Source organism: Lynx canadensis, chromosome B4 (genome assembly GCF_007474595.2).
Source record: "Lynx canadensis isolate LIC74 chromosome B4, mLynCan4.pri.v2, whole genome shotgun sequence".
Classification (NCBI taxonomy): domain Eukaryota; kingdom Metazoa; phylum Chordata; class Mammalia; order Carnivora; family Felidae; genus Lynx; species Lynx canadensis.
The window spans coordinates 19,390,330-19,413,413 of record NC_044309.1 but is presented as its reverse complement, the minus strand read 5'-3'; the positions used below and the strand labels follow the sequence as shown (position 1 = coordinate 19,413,413).

The following is a 23,084-nucleotide window of genomic DNA, read 5'->3' as shown; positions in this document are numbered from 1 at the left end:
GAGAGCCTGTGTCAGGCAATGCTGGGGTCCAGCTGGAGAAGTTTGTTTGGCAGAGAAGGATGAAATGTTTGTTTCCTTCACTTTCAAATGATAATATTTGAAATGCACTCATCAGTGTACTGAGATACAGTGTTATAAATGTTCTGTGGTAGGCGATTCCATTGCCTGCAGTAAAATGACTGCCTTTTTGATTAGTTTAGAGTCGTCTGAAAAACAAAAATGTTCATCTTTAATCATGTTTAGCTTCTCACCCGAGGAAAATCGCACAGAGTAGTGCGGTTTATCATTTCTTTTTCCAGCGTCCCACTGCCTTTTCCAGCAAACAATAAATGTGTAGTTCTGTATCTCTATAAGGTTGGGCCATAAACTCCTGCTTAGTATTCAAATGGAAAGTTGCCCTTTCAAGATTAGCTAGATCTGTCAAACGAAGATATGATTCTCTAACATTTAAAGATCTCGACATTTTCCACCTCCACCGTACAAGCCTTTTAGCTATTAGCTTTCTCTGTTAAGGAGTGTTTTTGAATCTTATTTAGAGGTAGTCTTTCTTGGTGTATTCTCAATTTAACTGTTTCACATCTGAGCTAACATTGTTGTTGTTACCCACATTCAACCTACGGCTACTAGGACATGGATGATATCTTAGATATTTAGGTTACCATTTCTTTGCGACTGTCAGTGTGGATTTCAGCCTTCATCATTTAAACATTACCAAGTGATTTCTAAACCCTGTTTTGTGTAGATTTAAGTCTTTGCTAAATTTCAGCATGTGCCTCTTAAATCCAGCCTGTGTTTGCATACAAATAAATATTTATGTGTGTCCTTTTTCTTGAATCTAATCTTCCATGAATTTTAGACATATTAAAATACCACCAGATAGGATGGCATTACTAATCTTTTCATAAATTTAAAGAGCTCTTTCTTGTCCCATGCCTAGCAGTGTGCTGGCTTTATCATTTTTGTCTGGTTGATCTTCCTCTAAATGGATTTGAAGGAAGGGCTTTTGAATAGAATGGGTGCCAGACTACATACAGGCTGGCTTTGTATAACGTGATTATGTGGGTACAAGACACTTCCTGACTTTTTGCCACTGGCCCTTCCATAGTGAACAGAGGTCATGGCCTCTGCTTTTAGTACATTTCCCTCCACCTTCCTCTTTCTCTTCTTTTATTGTGGCCACTTAATTTTTTTCCTTATCCTGGATTATTTGTGTGCTCTCACTCAGATAAGCAGTCTTCCCGAAGACTCTGCCCCTAACCCGGTTTGACTTTGGACTTTAAATGCATGATAAATTGTAATTCATACATTAATGAGTAGAAACGGCCTTTCAGATAGAAAAATGATAAGTTATTATATTACTTAAGATAATTCCCAAGGTTTTTATGTGTGTGTGTGTGTGTATCTGCCTAATGATAAAACTTATTCTCGTAAGCGGCATTTGCTTATTGTAATTAAATAAACTCCTGTAGTATGGCTAGGTGAATAAATATGAGTTTATTTACACTTTAGGATAAAGGAATCCTAAAAGCATCACCCGCTGAAATAAAAATTTGTGTTCCCATGGAAGGAAAATTAATGTTGGCGGTGAAAAAAGTTCAACTATGTAATGGTTACAAATGCAGAATTCTTACCTTGCAAGCCTTGTGTTGAATAAAACCCGCATTGTTCTTTCAATACATTATTCAGGTGAAATACAAAGGAGAGATAAAGCAGGCAACGGCCATCTCCTATCCTCCAGAGTTAAGAGAGCCAAAGAAAACCAGGAGAACATCAGCAATGTGTGATCATGTTTCTTTAAGTACTGTTTTCTATTTTACTGGATGGCAGTAGACAACGGGGGGCCCAGCACTTACACAGGTGAAGTCCCATGATGCATTCTGTTGCTGGAGGGCCCGTTCCTGGAAGGTGGAGATAGGATTTCGCCCTTCTTTCTGTTGGGCTAGCACAACACTTCGTGCATGCATTTATTTATCCGAGAACATGTTAACTGAATGCCTGCTCTGTTCTTGTTCTTGGGAAATTCAAAGATGAGTGAGGATTCTCAAGGCCTCTAGGAGAAACAGACAGAGGCATAAATACCCATTATGCATTAAGTGCTGTAACAATAATTAGTAGTTATTGACTGTTCACGAGGCTTTTGGAGTACTTTACGCGCAGTGTGTCGTTTAATGATAAGCAAGTATTCCCTTTGCAAAGTGTTGTGGAAATGCAGAGAAGGAAGGGTATGTCCTTGAGAGAGAGAGGAAAACCCTCGGAGGAAGAGTAACATTTGAGTTGGATCTTGAAGAATTAATCACAGTTGGGGGGGTGGATGTCGTGAAGAAGTGCCTTCCTGGCAGAGCAAACTGAACCTGTTCAGAGTCCACGTTCTGTCCAAGGAGAGGAAGGTTTAGTGTGATGGGTGCATGCGATGAAAGACGGCAGAAGATGATGGTGAGAGAGAAATTGTAATTCGGGCTCTAAGGAGTCACGTCGGGAACCCCAGTGTTTCCTAAAGTATGGTTGGTATATAAATGATAGGTGCTTGGCCCATGAGCAGGCCATGATTTAGGGATTGTATTGTTTTAATGTATCTCTTTTTCGAAAGAAAAGGATAGTCGCGTTCAATTTATCAGAGACACATAACACTCCCATAAAATAACTTTATTTGAAGATAATAGTGACCTAATTTAATGGAAGACGAATACTGCAAATCACAGCACAGTTGATAGCTGGCCCGACATAAGGCAAGTGGTGTGCACACGGTAGAAATTTGGACAATACGGAATAACGGAAGAATGTGGACCCTGGTCTCCTGGCTTGATCCCAGCTCCAGCCCTTACCTGCTGTGTAACCTTTGTAAGCCACCAACCTCTCCCAGCCTCAATTTCCTTATCTGTGACACAGGAGCCATACCATTAAGGGAGGTATTACCTGGAGAGCACTTAGCATATTTGTGAATGGATGAAAACAAGACATGAACAGTCGCCATTATCGGTTTGATTTCCCCAAACTTACATCCACCAGAAATTGGTGACGATAGTTTCTCCACATCCATAATGCCGTTCAGCAGACTTTTCCCCTCCGAGCTCTACTCGGAGTAATCTTTCCTTATATCCTGCCATCCGTAGAGATTACACTGGATCTTTTCTCACTTTAACGCAGACACAGACACGGACACAGAATCTGCCTAAACTCTCAACTACATATCACGGCACAAAGAAAGCCGCCCGCTGAGGAAAGCTGCCACACGGAAGGGGCCTGACCCTTTGTCATTTATTTTCCAGGCTTGTCAAGCTTCTCTTCACTGGCACACTCATGGTTAAGGGTGTGCATCCCGGGTCCATTTTATCTGCAGGCCCTGAAGGTCTTGTGATGTCTTAAAAAAAAAAAAAAAAATTCCCTTACACTAAATTTAAACTCCGGAAGATCATTAAGACTGTCCCTGTGGAGTTCCTTATAATAGGATTTTAACCTCCAGTTTAACTTTTGCCTGTCAAAGATTCATTTGATGGACCTACCATTCTGTTTCTTTGTGCTGGAGGCTCATTTATTTCCCGGGGTGTTGCAGAATTGCCGGAAAACTGACCACAAATGTTGGGGCCTGATCCTCCAGCTAAGAAAGAGCACCTCAACACGGCAGGTCAGGAAAATTTCCATAAATGCGAGTCAGAGCACAGGCCTTCCCACGTGGGCACTTTGTAGATAAGGAAACTTTGAGGTTCGGGGTGTGTTTCCGCAGTGACAGCCTGTCACGAAGGGGCAGGCATGGTGCCATCCTCCTTGCCGATGAGAGGAACGTAGGATTTTTATTTTTAAATACGAAATGGTAGTTTGCTAACGTTGCCTTTGTGCTCTGAAGAAAGGAACTCACGAAAGGGATCACTTATTATTCCCGGTACCGATCACACTCGGAGGGGCCCCCGACAAATGATGCGACGCAAAGAATAACAGCCAAAGGTAGAGTTCAAAAACATTCGGGCGAGAACAAGCTTGCAGCCTGGCCTCGTGGCGATGGTGAAGTCTGCTAGCGATGCGCAGGTCCCCGCGAACTCCTAAGGACGCTTCTTTTAATCTGTTGCAGACTGTGGGTGCACCTTTCCTTCACATAACCCCACCCTGTCTCGCGCCTTGTCTGTCTCTCAGCTCCGGTACAAAGAGCCGTGCCACAAAGCCACGCCCGTGAGCGTCACGCCAGAGATGGAGAGGGTGAGGAGAAACCAGGAGCAGCTGAGTGCGGCAAGTGTTTCCTCTGTGTTAGCAAGCGTCATGCACTTTTATTCTTCACAGTGCTCTCCGAAAAGCTCGAGCCCTCTACGGATCGGATGCTCTTTTCTGCAGTCCCACGCTCAAGGGCAGGAACTTTGGTTCTCCGGTGCGATCCGGGAAGTTTGGGATTGTCTGGCTATGATTTAGCTGTGTTCGTTTAGTCAAGAAGTCTTCGTTAAGCACCCCAGCGCGCCAGGCGTGGTCCTGGTTACTGGTACACAAAGATGGGTGAGACCTAGTTCCTGTCTCCACGGGCCTCATAGGTTCGTGGGTAAATCTCTCCTTTCGGGGAAGGACCTGGAGAGAAGTGGGTGTGTTGTCAACCTGAGAAGAAGAATTTAGCTGTTAGAGCAGGAGAAGACCCGGCTTGACTGGGCTGCTAAGACATAACGTCAAGGCAGGGAACCTTGTAAATAAAATGAAAAACATTAGTCAGTCATCAATGATTTATTGCTAATAAAAGAACGAGAGTTAATAATCATGAGATACTTCCAATATGGCATGTGTGCTGAACGCTTTCTGTGAACCCGTGAGGTCGGCGCAATTTATTTCTCTGGTTTGTAGGTGTGGGAAGCTGAGTCTTGGAGAGGTCAGAGGACATGCCAGGGACCCACAGTTTGAAGGGCTGAGCTGGGATTTGACCCCAGGTCTCCCTGGGTGCCCCTGGGGACCCCAGGTGCCCCCTGCTAGCTATTTTTCCCATTTTTTGGACCCTCTTGTGGAACTTTCACCAGTATAAACAGTAGCATTCTTCCTCCCAAACAGGTAGTTTTGAAAGACTTTACAATGTGAGTGTGAGTTCTTACAGGTAGAGGAGAAAATCAGGCTGAACACCACCTGATCCTTATAATATCCCTGGAAGGCAGTAGGAGGGAGAGATCTTTAGCTTCTTTTGAAGGTGGAAGCCCCAGGTCAGAATGAGAGTAAATGGTCCTCCAGAGGACCAATGGTCCTCCAGAATGAGAGTAAATGGCCCAGGCTGGGCCAGCAGCTTCGCTGTGGTTCTCTTGGAATGGTTCATTCCTGTGTTTCTCCCCTATATTCCCATTGCTTTTAGTGGTGGGATTTGCAGTTTGCTTTGGCACTGAACAGCAAAATCTTTATTGAAACCATCATTTATTTATTTATTTATCTATTTATTTATTTATTTATTTATTTAAAAAATGTATTTATTTGGGGGAGAGTGCAAGCGGGGGAGGGGCAGAGAGAGGCGGACAGAGGTTCCTGAGCGGGCTCTGCGCTGACAGGCTGACAGCAGCGAGCCCGATGTGGGGCTCGAGCCCACGAATCACACGATCGTGACCTGAGCTGAAGTCGGACGCTCAACCGACTGAGCCCCCCAGGCACCCCTTGAAACATCATTTTAAAGAAGCACAACGCCATTTTGTGCTTGCCACATCAGAAGAGTAAGGATCCAGGTGTGGACATGAACTGACCGGTTTCTGCATGTCTCCTGTGGGGACAAGTGTGGAAAGATAGGGTTAATTTTGAGGCTCATGCTCTGTGGAGTGTGTGTGTGTGTGTGTGTGTGTGTTGACCATTCTGCTATCTACTAAAATTCTCATTTATCCTCCGCAGGTAAAATACAAAGGAGGGGTTAAACAAGCAACTTCAATTTCTGATCCACCAGAGCTGAAGAGAGCTAAAGAAAACCAGAAGAACCTCAGCAATGTGTGACCTTAGTAACTTTTTTCCTTATGACAGCAAACGTATTCTCAACATGTCAGTGAAGAGTTGTGTTTATAAAGTTCTCAAGTTGATACTGTGCTCTCAATTGACTGCCTGTCTAACTTGAAATGGTGTGGAGTGTTAGGTGTGGGTACAGCCAGGCATTCCGGGCTCCAGAGTTCCCAGTGACCGCCAGTTATGATTTTTGGCGACCGATTATCATGGCTCCCTCTTGTCTGCACGCTTACAGTTGCTGTCGTTCCGCAAAGGGATGCGGCGATGGCTCCTAGCGTCTTGGCCCTTCGAATAAGCTTTCCCACCGCCTTTCTTACCTGTATATGTTCTTGTTTGTTAGCCTGTCCAGCCCTGTCACCCACTCCCAGCTCTCATCGCTTTATTTTTGGACGATGACTTGGGGGGTAAAATTATAAAGTGTGCAAGCCTGCACAGGTCACACGGGACAGGCCCATTTTTCAGGGCACTTGTAAAGGGGGCTGTTCGTTCTTCCTCAAGCACCAACTCCTGGCCTGTTCTTAACCCCTTTCTGTTTTTGTAATCCCTAGGTGTAGTTCAAGGAGAGCATCTTTTTTTGAAGTCATTAACATACAGATTGGGTTCTCTGCGGGTGCCTGGGTAGCTCAGTGGGTTAAGTGTCTGACTTTGGCTCAGGTTATGATCTCGTGGGTTCTTGAGTCTGAGCCCCGCGTCAGGCTCTGTGCTGACAGCTCAGAGCCTGGAGCCTGCTTCGGATTCTGTGGTCTCCCTCTCTCTCTGCCCCTCCCCTGCTCACATTGTGTCTCTCTCTCTCAAAGGTTAAAAAAAACAGTAAAAAAAATTTAGATTGGGTTCTCTGGAAGAGGAAATCTAGAAATCTATTAGGTTCAAAGAAATATTTTATTCTTCAAACCTTTAAAGTCTTTGGGGGCAGATCATAAAACAAAGGCAGGCCGTTGTTTGGCCATTTTCCTAACAAGTGTGTTTTGGAGAAGTAGGTGCCCATCTCTGCCCGATATATCTAGGGGCAAGGTTGATATAACTCCATTACTCTCAGAAAGGAACTTAGTTATTGAGAAGGAAAAATGGGGTTGTGGGAAGTGCAGCGACCAGTTTTTGGATGACCACAGTCACCTATTTAGGCATCTTTTTGAAAACCCTGCTACAGTTAATTACTAACAGACTACAACAGTATATGGGTACGAGTGCCTTTAAGCGATATCCATGAAAGACATTTCTTACCATGTTCCTTTGTGATGCAGTGCTTATGTCCGCTTTCCTGACAGTATGCCCATGTATTTGAGTGTATTCACGGTGACGTCATTCCCAGACATAGACGCCATGGGATGAATTGAAATTGATTTCAGATGCAAGCCTTTTAAATATGGCTAGCCCTCCGATACCATCCTCTTTTTTCCGTTGTGCCCTTTTCTCGGCTAGCTCTTTAAAATAGCTACTGTGAGACTCTTATGTAGGTGAATTGATTCACCGTGCTCTTTATTTTTTATTCTCTGCAATGATAGGTTTATTATAAAGGTCAGCTGGGAAGAGCCACAGCTTTAAGCGTAACTCCTGAAATGGAAAGAGTGAAGAAGAATCAAGAAAATCTTAGTTCGGCAAGTTGCTTTTTTCATTTTGGTCTGTTACAAAGGATGCGTCCTTTATTATTTACTTGCAGTCCTTTTCTTGTTGGTTTTTTTTTCCCCCCGTGAAAATAAAACGTACTCTCAAGAAGCATTTGTGATACATGCAGTAGGTCCACGTGTAATTTCAGATGATTTCCAAAAGCTGCCGTTGCGCAACTTGACGTCATCATGCAAGCCCTTCCTCGGTATTTCCAGATGTGACCAATAGTTACATTCAAAGTTTAGTTTTAAACTATATTATGCTCCTTTAAACAATGATTCATGTTATTTTAGCCAGTGTCTTTGAAAGTGGTGAAGTCTTTGATGCGTAAGTTAAATAATTGTCATTGTGCAGATGTATCCCATTGAATGTGAATTGTTAGATGTTCTCTGCAAAACAAAATCAGAAATGACTCATTACTCCAGAGTAGGGACCTAGAGGGAAAAAAATCTTTAAATGCATTGCGTATAGCATTCAGTTATTCATTAAAGGCCCGTGGTGCACATCAGTGTCTTATTTGGATTGTATGCTTTCTTTTAGTAAACATCAGGGCTTCAGTTCCGAATTGCACGTATGTCCTCAGGTCCTCAATCATTGCTTTCCTCATATCATGCATAACCAGCTTCATAGATAGCAGAGTTCTGCTGGTCAGTTATCAAGAAGATAGCTCATGCCTGGGAATCAGCATTTAGGGTTTATGGTTTACAGTTCGCCAGTGGCATTTCTGTCCAGAGATGCTGACCGTATTTGACATAAATTACCTTTAAGCTGTGGCCGCTTAGAAGGAAATTAGATCTGATACTCACAGTTTCTTATTCTCCACAATGGGAAAAAAAAATAAAAGGAAATAGAGGGATGCTTGGACTTGGTAGGTATATATTCTTCAACAGTGTTATGGTGGCAAACGGGGAAATATTAGAAACAGAAAAATAAATTTAGGTTTCATTTAGTGTGGATTTTTCCTGTTTAAGTATGGTAACCACTGTTCCCGACTACACTGTTAGTGGATATTGCTCACTCACACGTTGGTTTTCGGTTAATCGAGAGATTTAGGTGGTTTTTGCTTTAGTTTTTAAAAGTGAACTTTGAGAGCAAAATTTTAGATTGTTACCCTAGAATGACATGTAATTCACTGAACAACTTACTTGGGGAATCATTTTGAATTTGTTGTAGATGTGTCACTCATTTGGAAAGTTTGAAAACGTGGCGTAATGTTTTCTCTTACAATTGTCGTGTTGTTTAAGTACGTTCTACTGTGTCCTTTGCAGGTAAAATATACCCAGGACCATAAACAGATGAAAGGTAGATCAAGTCTGATTTTAGATACGCCTGGTCTGAGATATGTCAAAGAAGCACAAAATCATATTTCCATGGTAGGGTACAACCAGCTCCTTCTTCTCATGACTAAAACATACTAAGGAACGGCCCCACCCGGTATACAGAAGGCGTTGTTCACCATTAATCTGGATAACTAACCAGCATGAATGCAAAGCAAAAGGCAGATGGGACCCTCCTTTGGAGGGGGGGTGGGGGGTGACCGCTAACCACACTGAAATGTAATGGAAATATTTAGTCTAATAAAGTAATTTTTCTCAGTGATATTTGGGGTGTGTTTTTATTTCTAACATGACTACTCTAAATGCATTTTGTGAAAGACATTTGCTTGGACTTCTTTTCAGTTAATCTGAAGACAGAGCTTGGTATGTTTACATGTTGCAAAGAATGTAAAAGTTAGGTATGTTTTTTTTTAAAGCAGTTGCCTGAGATATAATTTATCGGCCATAAGGTTTCTTCATTTAAAGTGTGCAATTCAGTGGTATATAGTAAGATTTATAGAATTGAATAACTACCACTGTAATCCAATATCAGAACATGAAAAAAAATGTGTGTTTGAACTGTGTGTGCACACACACTTTGTGTGTGTGTGTGTGTGTGTGTATATATATAATCATGTCAATGTGTGGAAATAGAGTATCATTTTAAAACCTATTAAAAGTTAAAAAATAGCAAATTAATTTATACCTAAGTTAGTACATTTTAGGAAATCGCCAGGATTAAACAATATATATCTTTTAAACCTTCTCACCGATATACCGGTTTATATATAATTTAAAAGAGCTTCTAACCATAATGAGGAAAACCGTTGTGAAAATCTCAGCACTTGATTTCTGGTGCTAGGAAGCTGACATTTCAGACACTATTTTTGGAGTAATTGGAAAAGACTCATCTGTGTGGAAAATAGTCTAGATGTAGTTGATTCTGTAACAGTTGCCGTTATGTCGAAATTGTGTGAGCTCTGTTAACAATCAGGAAATTTCAGTTGGAGTTTATGTTGTTTTTCCTTTTTTTCAGGTAAAATATCATGAAGATTTTGAAAAGACGAAGGGCAGAGGCTTTACTCCTGTTGTAGATGACCCCGTGACAGAGCGAGTGAGGAAGAACACCCAGGTTGTCAGCGATGCGGCCTACAAGGGCGTCCATCCTCACATTGTGGAGATGGACCGGAGACCTGGAATCATTGTTGGTAAGCTGACGGTTCTCAGCAGGTGTGCATGGTCAAAAAGGTCGTCCTTGCCCCTGCTGTAGAATCAGCCTCCTTGTTCATTGGACTCGTCCTCAAGTGTTGGATGTGGTGCCCAATTGAAAAGGGATGACAGGCTAAGTGTTAACTGTTTGTGCCACGTTGAATGGGATTCATGGTCCTTGTCAGCTATCATCGCAAATCTTTTGGATTATTGGACCTTCTCTGTCTTCAATAACTTGCTGGTCTTAAGAGTGTTCTTACTTCTTAAGCCAAGGAGCGGCCCGGATACCAGCCAGGAGTGATAACAAAGGCCGGACAATTGTTTTGTTTTCCTTTAGCTAACGTACTTGAGCAATGCCTTGTACTGCAGACATTGTCTACATGGGGGACAGAAATAATAGAACTGATCCCATGTAGGACCTTTTACCACAAATAGAAGTGCCAGAGAGATTCTGATGGTATTCCACAATATGAAGAGCTTATATATTTTTTTAATTTTTTTTTTTAACGTTTATTTATTTTTGAGACAGAGAGAGACAGAGCATGAACGGGGGAGGGTCAGAGAGAGGGAGACACAGAATCGGAAACAGGCTCCAGGCTCTGAGCTGTCAGCACAGACCCCGATGCGGGGCTCGAACTCACGGACTGCGAGATCATGACCTGAGCCTAAGTCGGCCGCTTAACTGACGGAGCCACCCAGGCGCCCCTATTTTTTTTGATATTATCCCCGAGTGGGGATAACCGAGAGCTGTCTGCAAGTGCCATAAATCTGAGAGGAAGGAAACGTCTCACTATTCCTCCTAGTTCGTCTGGGCGCATGTTCGGAACAAAGTTTTGAATGGTGGCTGAGACAGCAGTGATCACACCGGAATCTAAGGCAGGGCTAGAAAGGACAGTTACTGAGTTTTCGGTACGCACAAACGACCCATGCTTCCAAATGATTGTTCTTCTTCAGAGCAGTTAGCGTCTGAATTTTTGTAGCTAGCCCAGTTCTAAAGCTCAGATAATATTTTTGGGAACCATGCAACATGCTCACCAGCAATCTCCATGTGAAGTTAGCTTCATCTTCACAAGTAAGAGCTTGCCTTTTGGAACTAGTGAAAGGCCATTTAGAGGTGAGCTGAGGGACGGAGGTGCATATCTGACAGGGTAATGTCTTCATATAAAACAACGGTACTGAAGTCAGGGCATAAGTTTGTTGAGTGATTATTAAGTGAATCTGCAAGTCTTTTCCAAGAGGGATTCCAAATAGATTGGCACACCTTCCAGATAGCTCTGCACACCTTCCAAAGTTGATTGTTTAAAAGAATCATATTCAGTTGGGTGGATGGGTTGAGATGTTTTTGTTGAAAGTAACATGGAATTCGTTTCTTTTCTTAAAAAATTTTTTAAAAATGTTTATTTTTGGGAGGGAGAGAAAGAGAGAGAGAGAGAATAAGTCGGGGAGGGGCAGAGAGAGAGGGAGACACAGAATCTGAAGCAGGCTCCGAGCTCTGAACTGTCAGCACAGAGCCTGACGCGGGGCTTGAACTCACGAAGCGTGAGATCATGACCTGAGCCGAAGTTGGACGCTTAACTGACTGAGCCACCCAGGTGCCCCTAGAAATTGCTATTTTTTTCTAAATGCAACATACATGTCTCTAAATTATTCCCTTACTGGGTAATCCAGAGGTTGGTGCATTTCTTCTTTTGGGGGGGAGACTGTTTTCCACTGAGGACTTCCCTACGAAGCCCCAAAATGCAGTACATTCCACAAACGAACTTTTGAACCAGGCAGGGAGTAACTGAAGTGAGTTATTTTTAAAGTTTACTTATTTATGTCTTGAGAGAGAGAGAGAATCCCAAGCAGGCTCCACACTGTCAGTGGGGAGCCCACCGTGGGGCTTGAACTCACGAACCGTGAGATGACCTGAGCCGAAATCAAGAGTTGGATGCTTCTACTGAGCCACCCAGGTGCCCTCAGGAGAGAAGTTTTTGTTCTTTCTTTGGTTTTCTCGGACAAAAACCTCTCAGTCACTGGGAATTACTCACATGTCCTTAATCAGCAGTTTATGTCAAACATTTTACTTCTTTGAGCATGAGTGTTGGGGGTTCAGGGATGCGGGGGGTGTCTGGTATGCATGTGTGTTGGGTGATGAGTCACAGGCTGCAGACAGAAGGACAATGAAAAAGAAACCAGGCAACTTAAATTTGCTCACAAGATTTTCTTACCAAATCCATGTGGGTGCGACTGTCCCTTCATTCTCTGATGTCTGCAGGACCGTGGGTTTGCCTCTACGTGTTTGCTTCTTATGTACATCTTTTTCCAGACTTGCGCTTGACTCCGGTGCTGGCTTTTTAAGATTCATTCTTGATTTGTTGATTTCTTCCTTTTGGTAAAAGACCTCAAAGTTTGGCGCACAGATCCTGGCTCCATCTTCGACATTGATCCCCTGGAAGACAATATTCAGTCTAGAAGTCTCCATATGCTCTCTGGTACTGCTTACATTTTGAGTTCCTCCTCATTTACGTGGTTTTGTCCTCAAAGTGCAGCTCATCTGAGCCTTAGAGGCACCTGGTGCCAACTGTAAATTGTGAATTTTTAAAGTTGAGGATTTGAAAAACCAAAAAAAAAAAAAAAAATGCCATGCTGCTTTAAAATGCCATTCATCATGCATGAAAACAAACCTCGCAAAACAGCTTTTTAATATATCGGACCTAGATTAGTTTGTCCCAGGTTCACCTAGAAAGGTGTCCAGAGCTTCCTCATTTCTGCTTTTCATTAGTGAATGTGATTTGATAGGTTTTCTGGGCTTTCAAATGCAATTATTTGGATTGCGTTAAACTGCTAAGATATAAAGGAGATTCGTTTCTCCTTTATATAAAAGGTGGGGGAGGTTTCCTATATAGCATCATGAATGTGTTAAAATAAAATAGACTTTTTGGTACCCTTAAAATTTATCTCTGAGTTTTTGTATAATGCAGAATTTATGGCGCGTGTCACAAGTTCACTCGACTTTTAATTTAGACCGCGTGTTTCTAATTAAAAGCAAAAACTGAATGGCTTGGATATTTGGGTACAGGGATAGCATGCTTTGACATTTCAGACTTTCAGACAGTGTTGAACACACAGAAGCCTTGACAGTTATGCAGTTATTTCAAACAATATAAATAGATGTATTATATCCTTTGGGTCTGTCTCTACCCCCTGATTTATATTCTACATTTAATTACTGACATTAATAAAATGGAAAGCCCAAGGGAAAATAGGGACTCTAATACTTTTGTCCTCGGTTTGATCTACATAAGCAGCCAAGCTCTCATTAAATTTTCTGAAGATAAAGAAAAGGCAACAAATACTTACGCTTGGCGATTCTTGAAAACAATTATGTATAACCAGATGCTATGTTTGATAGAAACATTTTAGTTTGCTAGTGTTTCCTTAGTTCTTGTTAATTCCCCACCCCACCCCCATTTCTCCTTTAAAATCTACACTTAAAATGAGCATAAGTGATTGTTCAACCTTGATGCACTTGACACAGCATATGTGGAAGTTTGGTAACAGGTGGCTAGAACTTGTAATGCCTGAGCTTTGGGATTTTTATTTATAAGAGACCTGCTTTGTGTCCTTGTTACACTTTTCAGTAATTTTTTTGTTGTGGTTCTTCAAGTCACTTAATCACAAATACAAATATTTTCCTTCTGCTGTAGAAAAGGCGAGTCACTATAGGAGACATCGTTCTCGCTCTCATTCGAGCAGTACTTTTGGCACAGGTCTGGGAGACGACAAGTCAGAAATATCCGAGATTTACCCCAGCTTTTCTTGCTGCAGTGAGGTAACCAGGCCATCGGACGAAGGAGGTAGTAAATTTGAATCAGTCTCAGAGAACAATAATACAGTTTTGCAAACCTGTCGTAAGTGTGCCTAACATTCTTCACCTTTGCACAAACATGTAGCCTGGGTGTGTTTGAAAATTTTAAATTCTGTTCAGAAAGTGGAGTCCTTTTCTTTTATACTACTAATTTGCATTCCTGCACGTTTGTTTTTTCCTGTCTTTCTTCACTATTTTCACCGCCAATGGATTTTTAATGACAAAAGGGTCTTGGGACCTGCTGTGTGAGTTTGTTGCATGATTGTGTGATGGAGGTACACAGCCAGAGTGGACATTTGGGTTCTGTGGAGTTTGTGTTTGATTTCCGTTGAGGGAAATCAATCTTACAGTTATATTGGAACAGCTAGAAGGGGTTGCTATGAATTTGTGTGCATTTATTATTATTTTATTATTACTTTTTTTCAAGTTTACTTATTTATTTTGAGACAGAGAGAGCAAGTGCGTGCAAGTGGGGGAAGGGCAGAGAGAGAGGAGCCGAAAGCACAGAGCCCGATGTGCGGCTCTGACTCAGGAACCATGACACCTGAGTCAAAGTGGGACGCTTAACCGACTGAGCCACCCAGGCGCCCCTTGTGTGCGTTCTAACGTTGATATACATTTGCAGACAGAGTTAGATCTTGCCTAAAAGAAATCGGCTGTAGGGGCGCCTGGGTGGCTCAGTCGGTTGAGTGCCCAACTTCCGCTCAGGTCATGATCTCACAGTTCATGGGTTCGAGCCCCGCATCGGGCTCTGTGCTGACAGCTCAGAGCCTGGAGCCTGTTTCAGATTCTGTGTCTCCCTCTCTCTCTGCCCCTTGCCTGCTCACACTCTGTCTCTCTCTCTCAAAAATAAATAAACATAAAAAGAATTAAAAACAAAAAAGAAATTGGCTGTGATACTTGAGATACGAGATTTAAAAACAAAACAAAACTGGAAAATACTGTGCATTGTTAATAATCTTCCCTGTTTTATGTAGTCATCCCTTCTCCGGTTTTCTATATCCAAACCGGCAGATTATATCTAGACCTTTTAGTTGAAATTATTTTGGATGTTCAACTAATCCTGCTGACAAAGGTCTTATTAAAAGTTAAGACCATGGAGCACCTCCATTTTAGTGCCACGGGGAAGGAGGTGAGGGGTCTGAAGCACATAAGAATAAAAAGAACCCTGAATATCCTCTTCAACCACAGAGGCCCTATTGCTGACATCCCAACGGCAGGAAATTTTGATGCTGAGCAACTTAACATGGGGGTGAGGGGCGGTTGCGGAGAAAGCAAAGTGACCAAAGACCTGATAAAACCGTGAAAGCCCTTGCAATTGTATGATTGGTGTTTTTTGTTTTTTTTTCATCCATTCAAATAAAGCACTTATGAGGTTAGAGTCAGTTACATCCTATACATCTTACACTGCATATTTAGACTGGCCTTAGCTGGGTCGAAAGTTTTGTTTTCTTTGATGTTTCAGTTTTACTGAGGTACAATTGACATGTGAAATTGTAAGATATCCGAAATGTCCATTGGGATGGTCTGATATGTGAGTACATTTGTGAAATGGACTCCCCCCCACCCCCCCAGCTGGTTACTTACCACATCCGTCACGTCACATAGTTACCTTGTTTGTGTGTGAGAACGTTAAAGTTCTACTTTTCTAGCAAATTTCAACGATACAATACAGTGTTGTCAACTGTCGTCACCACGTTATACGTTAGATTCTCGGAGCCTGTTCTTCATATAGCTCCAAGTTTGTACCCCCTTTCCAACCTCTCCCTGTTTTCCCCACACTCCAGCCCCCGGGCAACCACTTATGTGCTGTTTCTATGAGTTTGCCTTTCGTTTGTTTGTTTGTTTTGGTTTGGTTTTTAAGATCCCACCTTACTAGGACGTTTTTAAAGATCTCTTTTCTCTATGATTCTAATGAAATGTTTGTCAGGTACTTTTGCCGTCTTGTAGACACAACAGTCAGGGGGACCTCCCTTTTCTGTGGCTGGTTCTCTAACAAAGGGTTCAGTAACTTCTTGAGTTTTTTGATTTTGGACTTGGGGTTGTTGATTTCTCCCTTTGGTGTCCTCTGTGGTTCTGGAGGTACAGAATAATGCCAATGTTTGATGAGACGAGCAAAATGCAAAGCAAATACAGGAATAAACTCGGAGCCATCGTAGTCAACTTCACTCAGTCCAGTGTTTTAGAGTTGATGCGATGTACCTTGGAGACTCTGCTTCAGCAGTGACCCTTCGACTTCACGTCTGTGCACCCAATACAGCATTCATTCATTTATTCACCAAATGTTTATTGAGTGCTCTTTTACACCAGCCAGGAGCTCAGATCTGGTGATGCATAGTGCAGTGAGCAAAAGAGATGTGCATCTGCTCTAAGGGACTCGGAGTGTGGTGGGGGACTCTGACATGAAACAGATACTGACCCACGTAATGTATAATTAAGAACAGAGAAGGGGCTTTGAGGGGGAGAGCGTGGGGGCCACAAGATGTACAACCGGGGAATTTGATCTGGCCTTGATGTCAGGGAAGCCTTCCCAGAGAAGGAGGATTTGAGCCGAAACGCAAATGCTAAATGATGTTAACTGGGCCAAGGAGGCTTTGGGAGAAAAATGTCTTTGCGAGAGAGAACGGAGCACTGAGATGGTGTGTGGGTGAGATGTTCGAATGGAGGTGTCGAGTAGGCAATCAGAGTCCAGAAGGAAGACTACACTGGAGGTAGATGTGGAAGGTGTCAGTGATGAGGACTGGGATGAGCCTGCGTAGAGAAGAATTCAGACCCCCTCCCCCAAACGTCTCCAGTCCCTCTGCACCTGCTGACTCTCCGTTCTCTGTCCCCAGGACTGCACTGTGAAAACCCACTGTTGTTGGCTTCTCTCTTCTTTCTCTTCCCAAGCCATACCTTCTCTTTTCTGATTACTTCTAGCAAAAGGACCCCATTCTATGCCAAACTGAATGAGAAAATGTCTCCATTGAAAGACAGTATATATACATATTCTTATATTTATGCCAGAATGTAAGATTAACACTTGATTGAGAGGGCATAATTACATTTTTTAAAATGGAGGAATTTCAGACGCCATGTTAGGTGGTGGTGGGGGTTGGGGGCTGGATTTCTGACAGGAAGGTGTATCTCAGTAGCTCAACTAATGTCTTGTAAAATGCCTTTGAAAATGCCTTGTCATTCTCAGCCCCCCGTTATGGGGTCAAGGTGCTCTGCTTTTCGTGACGTTTCCTAGTTTGGAAAATGGATACTGAAGTATGAAGCAGAAGTAAAGATGTGCCAGTAAGCGTTCTAATGTACATACAAGTATGTGTAACACCAGATGTCTGTGTTAATTTGAAAAGATTTTAGAATACATGGGAACATGCTCCCAACTCCATTTATTTTAAGGGAGGCAAGACGCATTCCAGCTGTTGGCACCTTGTGTCTGTATTCAGATGATTAGTGATATACCAAACCCAATATGTTCAAAGCAATATCCCCGCCCCCCACCTTCCCCCCACAACAGTCTGCTCTTTCCCAGGTTTTCAGTTTGCTAAATGGCAACCGCACCCATCCAGGTACTGAGGTCAAAGCCTTTGGAGTCATCCTTGACCCTTGTTGTTTACTCACACCTCCCTCCAACCCATTAGCAAATCTTATCAGCTCCACCGGGAAAAACATACGTAGAATCTGACTGCTTGGGCCCCCCTCTGCCCTCACTCCGCGTTTCCGGTGGGGCCCTCCTTGCCTCGGACCATCACAGTAGCTTCCTGACCGCTTTCCTGTTCCTGCTCTTGCCTCTCACGCCGCCAGCCCTCTGTCCTGCTCTTTCCTCCACCTGGTAGCCAGAAGGGATCTTTCCGAAAGTCCAATCACGTCATTCTTCTGCTACCATTTCATTCTGGATATAACCCAAATCCTCACCGTTGCCTGCTCTGGGCCCTGGCTGCTTCCCCAAGCTCGTTTCTTTCCATTCTTGGAACACTCCTGTGGTACCCGCTTCCCTCAAACCTTCCAAGCAAGCTCCCACCCTGTACTGTCGCCTTGTACGTAACTGCTTCCCTGCCTGGAACATTCCCTCTCATCCCCGTATTTGCTTTGGCCGAATCCCGTTTTTCTCCATAATTCTGCTCAGAAGTCACTTTATTTGGAGACACCCTCCCTGACTCCCAGAGACAAAGTAGCACTTTTCCTGTCTGTCCCTTTTTTTCTCCTTCACTAGCACTTGGTACCATCCGAGATATTATATATCTATTTATTTGCTTGTCTGTCTCTGCCTCGCTAGAATACAAGCCCTGCAAGAGAGATATTGGCTCTTTTGTTCACGACTCTGTCACCAGCCGTTAAGAATAAACACTCAGCAAGTAGTGGGTGAATGAATGAAATGGCCAAATTAATTTTTTTTTCCTGTTTCTTTTTTTTTTTTTTTTTAATTGACATACGATTGACATGTAATGTGGTAGTAGTTTCGGGTATACAAGAAACTAAGATCTTAAAAACTAGAACTGTGTGCATAAATATATACACTATAATTATTATTATTTTTTTAAATAAAAGGCTGTTGTGGAAGGCTTTCAAGGAAATTCTCCCATTTTTGTTTGGATGATGTTTTGATATGTTTCAAGGACATTAAAGCATAGCTGAAAAATAACCTAAAATAGAAACATTCCCAGTGTTTTGTTTTGTTTTGTTTTTTTTCTCCTGATGGTGAAGGGAAGAAGCAGTACCCATGACTTCTCAGTTTCTTTGAAATTTAGGGTCCCCTTTGAAATGTGTACCCTGCTGGGCCCTGGGAAGGAGGTGCTGATTGACTCTGTAGAAGGAAGCAACTTTTATGGTCTTGACGGCTGTTTGATGAAAACCTTTGGTGTCTTTAGTTCATCATATGTATTGGTTTAAGTACCATTCTAGAAACGGAATAGAATTTTAAAACCGTACTTGTTAGTGGTAAGATGAAGAAAAAAAGACAACGTAAGTATTTGGAAACGCCAGCTTTTCTTCCATACTCGATTTTTTTTTTTTTTTTTTTTAGATACAGATTAGGATTTTATAGGATAAAATGTGCTAAGTCCCAGCGAGATGTCCTTGGAGATTGGGTTATCTCCCTGCTGTCGAGGGTGTGTGTGTGACCGTGCTGCACTTTAGTGGACACAGCTGTGTGCCACAGGACGAGGCTTTGGACTTCACCCTGGCTGTCTCCTCCTTGAACTGAGGTCTCTGGAGATCATCTAACTTGATCAGGCACCGAGTCCGCTTGTGTAACAAGAGGGACATAGAACAAGAAGCTCTCAAAGATATTTTACACTTCCTAAGCTACTTGCCATAAATTTACATAAACTCCCCCCCCCCTTTCTTTTCTATGTATGAGAATACGTTTATGTTCTAAAATTGATCTGTTCTACTTTGTGAATTAAGTAGCTGGGCAGTTATGAGAGTCATCATTTTAGGGTTCTTCTTATGAGTCAGAGGAAATTCTGATTGTTAGGATAAAGGATTAAACAATCGGCTCATTTCCTTGGGGCAAAAGTACCTTGTTTTCGTCATTCACATTTGGTTTTCATGAGCATTAGCATAGAAGCCTTCTCCTTTAAGTTTTTATCGTTGTTTTCTTTATGTGTTTCTCATGATATTTTCCCATCTAGCTTTGATTGCTGAATATTTTCCTTTTCTTATGCGATTATTTTGAGCTTCCTTACTTTTCCATCTACTTTCCAAGGTATTAAGTTACCAAAGCATTTTCATGTTACATCTCTACTGTGTTAGTTTGATTCAATAAAGGAGGCTTTTTATTTAAACTTGATCTGATTTTGTTTTGATTCTTGAATAGTATCATTTGAAATTACCTTTATTGCCTTTTGGTATCAGATTAGGTTAACTTGTTTTCATTCGACACGCAGTTCATTGAGTTGGAAATACTCTTGATGTCTCCTGCTCGGTTCACTGCAAGGTTTTCTTTGATCTCTGTGTTTGTCTTCCACACACTTGTCTGCAACGTGTATTTGCCTCCCGGTACGACTTTGTATTTCTTTGGTTTCCCCTAACTCGCAGTGTTCTGTGTTGCTGGTGTTCCTGTGTGTTTGCAGTCTTGCCCAGTGTCTACCCTTCTCAGTTTGAACTCGTGTTTCATTTTGCTTCAGGTATTTTATGTGCTTCTGTTTCCGTTGAGAGCATACAAGGGTATGGGGGTGCGACAGGAAAAGAAAGACAGAGGTACTTTTTAAAATGGACATTTTTGGTTTTCAGCCTTGTGAACTTTTTCAGTTCTGTTGTGAAGGAGTCTTGTTGGGATGACCTTGTTCTGCCTTCACTGATGGAAAACAAGCTTCTGAATTCTGTGGCCGCCCTGTCTGGGCTGTGCTTATTATAGCATTCTAGCCCGTGTCCTACGCCCTCCTGTGAGAGATGCTTCGGCACATTCTGGAACTCTCAGTAGATTGTCTGTAGGTGTACCAAGAGGGCAGTGCACCAATTAGGGAGCCGATTGTCCTAAACCTGTGCGTGTTTTCAAGGCCCCCGTAACTCCATCTGTTTATCCACGAAACATTTATCTCCTACGTGTGGGAGACGCTAGAAACCGAAAAATTAAAAGTCTAGTTGTTACCCTCGAATAACTCACATTCGGACGAGAGAGCCAGATGCATGAAGCCATTGTATCCAGGAAGGCGTTGTGATGGACTGACGCAGAGAGTTGGAATCAGCCAGGTGGGGACACGGGAAAGGAGTGTTTGGGGCCGAAAAGTAGCTTATGAGCATATGGGAAACTTGGGGTGCTCTGGCACGTCTTAAGCCCAGGGGTCGTGTGTCTAGGAAATGGGTTGAAGACCAGACCAGAGTGTGGGGAGTGCCAAGCCACAGCCTCCTCAGGGACAGGGTGCAAGTGAATATTATTTGTGGGCCCTCTCCTTGGGCTCTATCCAGCAGGAGAGTTGGAGGCTACGTAGAGGACCCGTTTTCTAGACTGGTAGGTAATTGAATCTGTGGCTTGGAAGTTTAATCCCCTCTAGGAGCTTGTCTACGGATCTAGTCTGCATTGGATGATTTAGATCCTACCAAGAGAACCGACTTCTTGGGCATCCCATGACCAGAAGGCCTTCTTCACAGTCTTGTAGAGGGGCTCATGTTGTAGAGACAGCAGTGTGGATTTTTATTTCAGATGTCACAGTGTCTCTTATTGTTGATATTCAGCATCGATGTAGAAGAGCAGAAACTCCAAAATCATAGCATCTTCCTACTCTCACGACTTCCAGACTCCAGACAAAATAGCCTACTGCTGGCTTCTTCATAGACATATCAAATCCTACGTGTGAACCAGTGTCTAATTTCCTATCTTCCCACACAAACAAACAAACATCTGTTCTTGTCTTTGTTCACCATCTCAGCTGGTGACGCAATCATTCACAACACTAGACCAACAAAACCCGTGACATCCTCATTACCTTTCTTCCTCTCCCACTTCGTATTCAATCCGTCTGTAAACCTGTTGACTCTGTTCACTACAGATCTGTCCCAAATCTATCCCCTCCTTGCTAGTCACGGTACACCCTGAGCAAATCCTATCCCGGCTCCTGGAGATCTCCGAAATAGGCTCCTGATCTTTATAATTTCATGTTTGCCTCTCTTCGAGCTGACCTCTGCCCAGTGACCAATGATCCTTTAAAACCCTGCATCAGATCATATACATGTTTGCTCAAAATTCTCCAATAGCTCCAATCACACTTCAACTAAAAACCAAGATCCATAGACTACAAGGTGTTGCACGGTCTGGTACTTCCTTGGTCATGTCTCTAGTTTCCTTTTCTGCCGGACTGTCTGCTCCAGCCACACAGACCTCCCGGCGTTAGGTGTCTTCTCACCGTGGGCTCTTTGCAATCACTGGTCCCTTTGCCTGGAACACTCCCAAGTGTTTTGAGGTGCTTTGTGGCTTGCCTCCCTTGGTTCAGGTCTCTGATTAAATGTCAACTCATCAGAAACGCTTTCCTTGACCACTCTACCTGGAACACTCTCAATCTACGTGCACCCATAACTCTCTATCCCTTTACCCTGCTTTATTTTTCTCTGTAACTCTTCTTTTAAGCTTTATTGATAAACAAAATTTGCACGTATTTAATATCAGAATTTTGATGAGTTTGGACATATGCATATACCCATGATACCATCACCACAATCGAGATACTAAACATACCCACCATCTCTAAAAATTTCCTTGTGTTCTTGTGTGTGTGTGTGTGTGTGCATGTGTGTGTGTGTTTGGTGTGTGTGTGTGTATGATTGATAAGAACATTTAAGATGAGAACTATCGTCTTAACATCTTTTCCAGCGCACAATATTTTTTTTTAATTCTTTTACTATTTACCTAACTTTATATTCATGCATTTGTATATTAGATAATTTGTATATTACATTTTATCTTTTTTATATAATTTATTGTCAAATTGGTTTCCACACAACATACAGTATTGTTAACTAGAGGTTCTATGTTGTACGGCAGATCTCAGAAGCTTTACACTCAGTGAGCAACAATTTCCCATTTTCCTCTCCCTCTGCCCTTGGCAACTGTCATTCTGTTTTCTGCTTTATGAATTTGACTATTTTGGATGCCTCGTATAAGTAGAATCGTGTCCTATCATTGGCTTGTTTCACTTAGTATAATGTTCTCTAGGTTCATCCATGTTGTCACAAATGGTAGGATTTCTTTCTTTTTCAAGACTGCGTGATATTCCATCGTTCCATTTCCTTCATCCATTCATCTGTCAATGGTCATTTGGGCTATATTCATTTCTTGGCTATTGTGAATGGTGCTGCAGTGAGCCAGGAGCCACAGATATCTCTTCCAGATCAGGTACATGCAGATCAAAACCACAATGTGACATGATGTCATATCTGTTAGGATGGCTATTGTCCAAAAACAAACAAACAAACAAACAGACAGACAAAAAACTCAAACAAACAAAAGAAGAGAAACGTTGGCGAGGATGTGGAGAAATCGGAACCCGTATACTTTGTTGGTGGCAATGTAGAATGGTACAGCCACCATGGAAGACAGCGTGGAGGTTCCTCAAAAAATTAAAAATAGAATTTCAATATGATCTAGCAATTCTGTTTCTGGGTACATAGCTATCATCCTTTTTATCCTCTGATACTGTATTCCATTATGTATTAACTAATTATGTCTCCCCCAGAGTATAAACTCTATT

General features: G+C 42.4%; 1 protein-coding gene across 13 annotated transcripts in view; it reads left to right on the top strand.

Annotated features, from left to right (window-relative positions):
- Positions 1-23,084, top strand: part of NEBL (nebulette) — a 363,233-nt gene that overhangs the window by 319,852 nt on the left and 20,297 nt on the right. For 9 of the 13 annotated variants that reach the window (XM_030321277.2, XM_030321276.2, XM_030321275.2 and 6 more), the window contains 7 exons: positions 4,126-4,218; positions 5,827-5,919; positions 7,434-7,526; positions 8,805-8,909; positions 9,889-10,060; positions 12,443-12,535; positions 13,751-13,900. In XM_030321277.2, coding sequence (XP_030177137.1) covers positions 4,126-4,218; positions 5,827-5,919; positions 7,434-7,526; positions 8,805-8,909; positions 9,889-10,060; positions 12,443-12,535; positions 13,751-13,900 — 799 coding nt within the window. The remainder of the gene's footprint in view (positions 1-4,125; positions 4,219-5,826; positions 5,920-7,433; positions 7,527-8,804; positions 8,910-9,888; positions 10,061-12,442; positions 12,536-13,750; positions 13,901-23,084) is intronic. The other 4 variants (XM_030321272.1, XM_030321280.1, XM_032593838.1 and 1 more) reach the window with 4 other exon arrangements.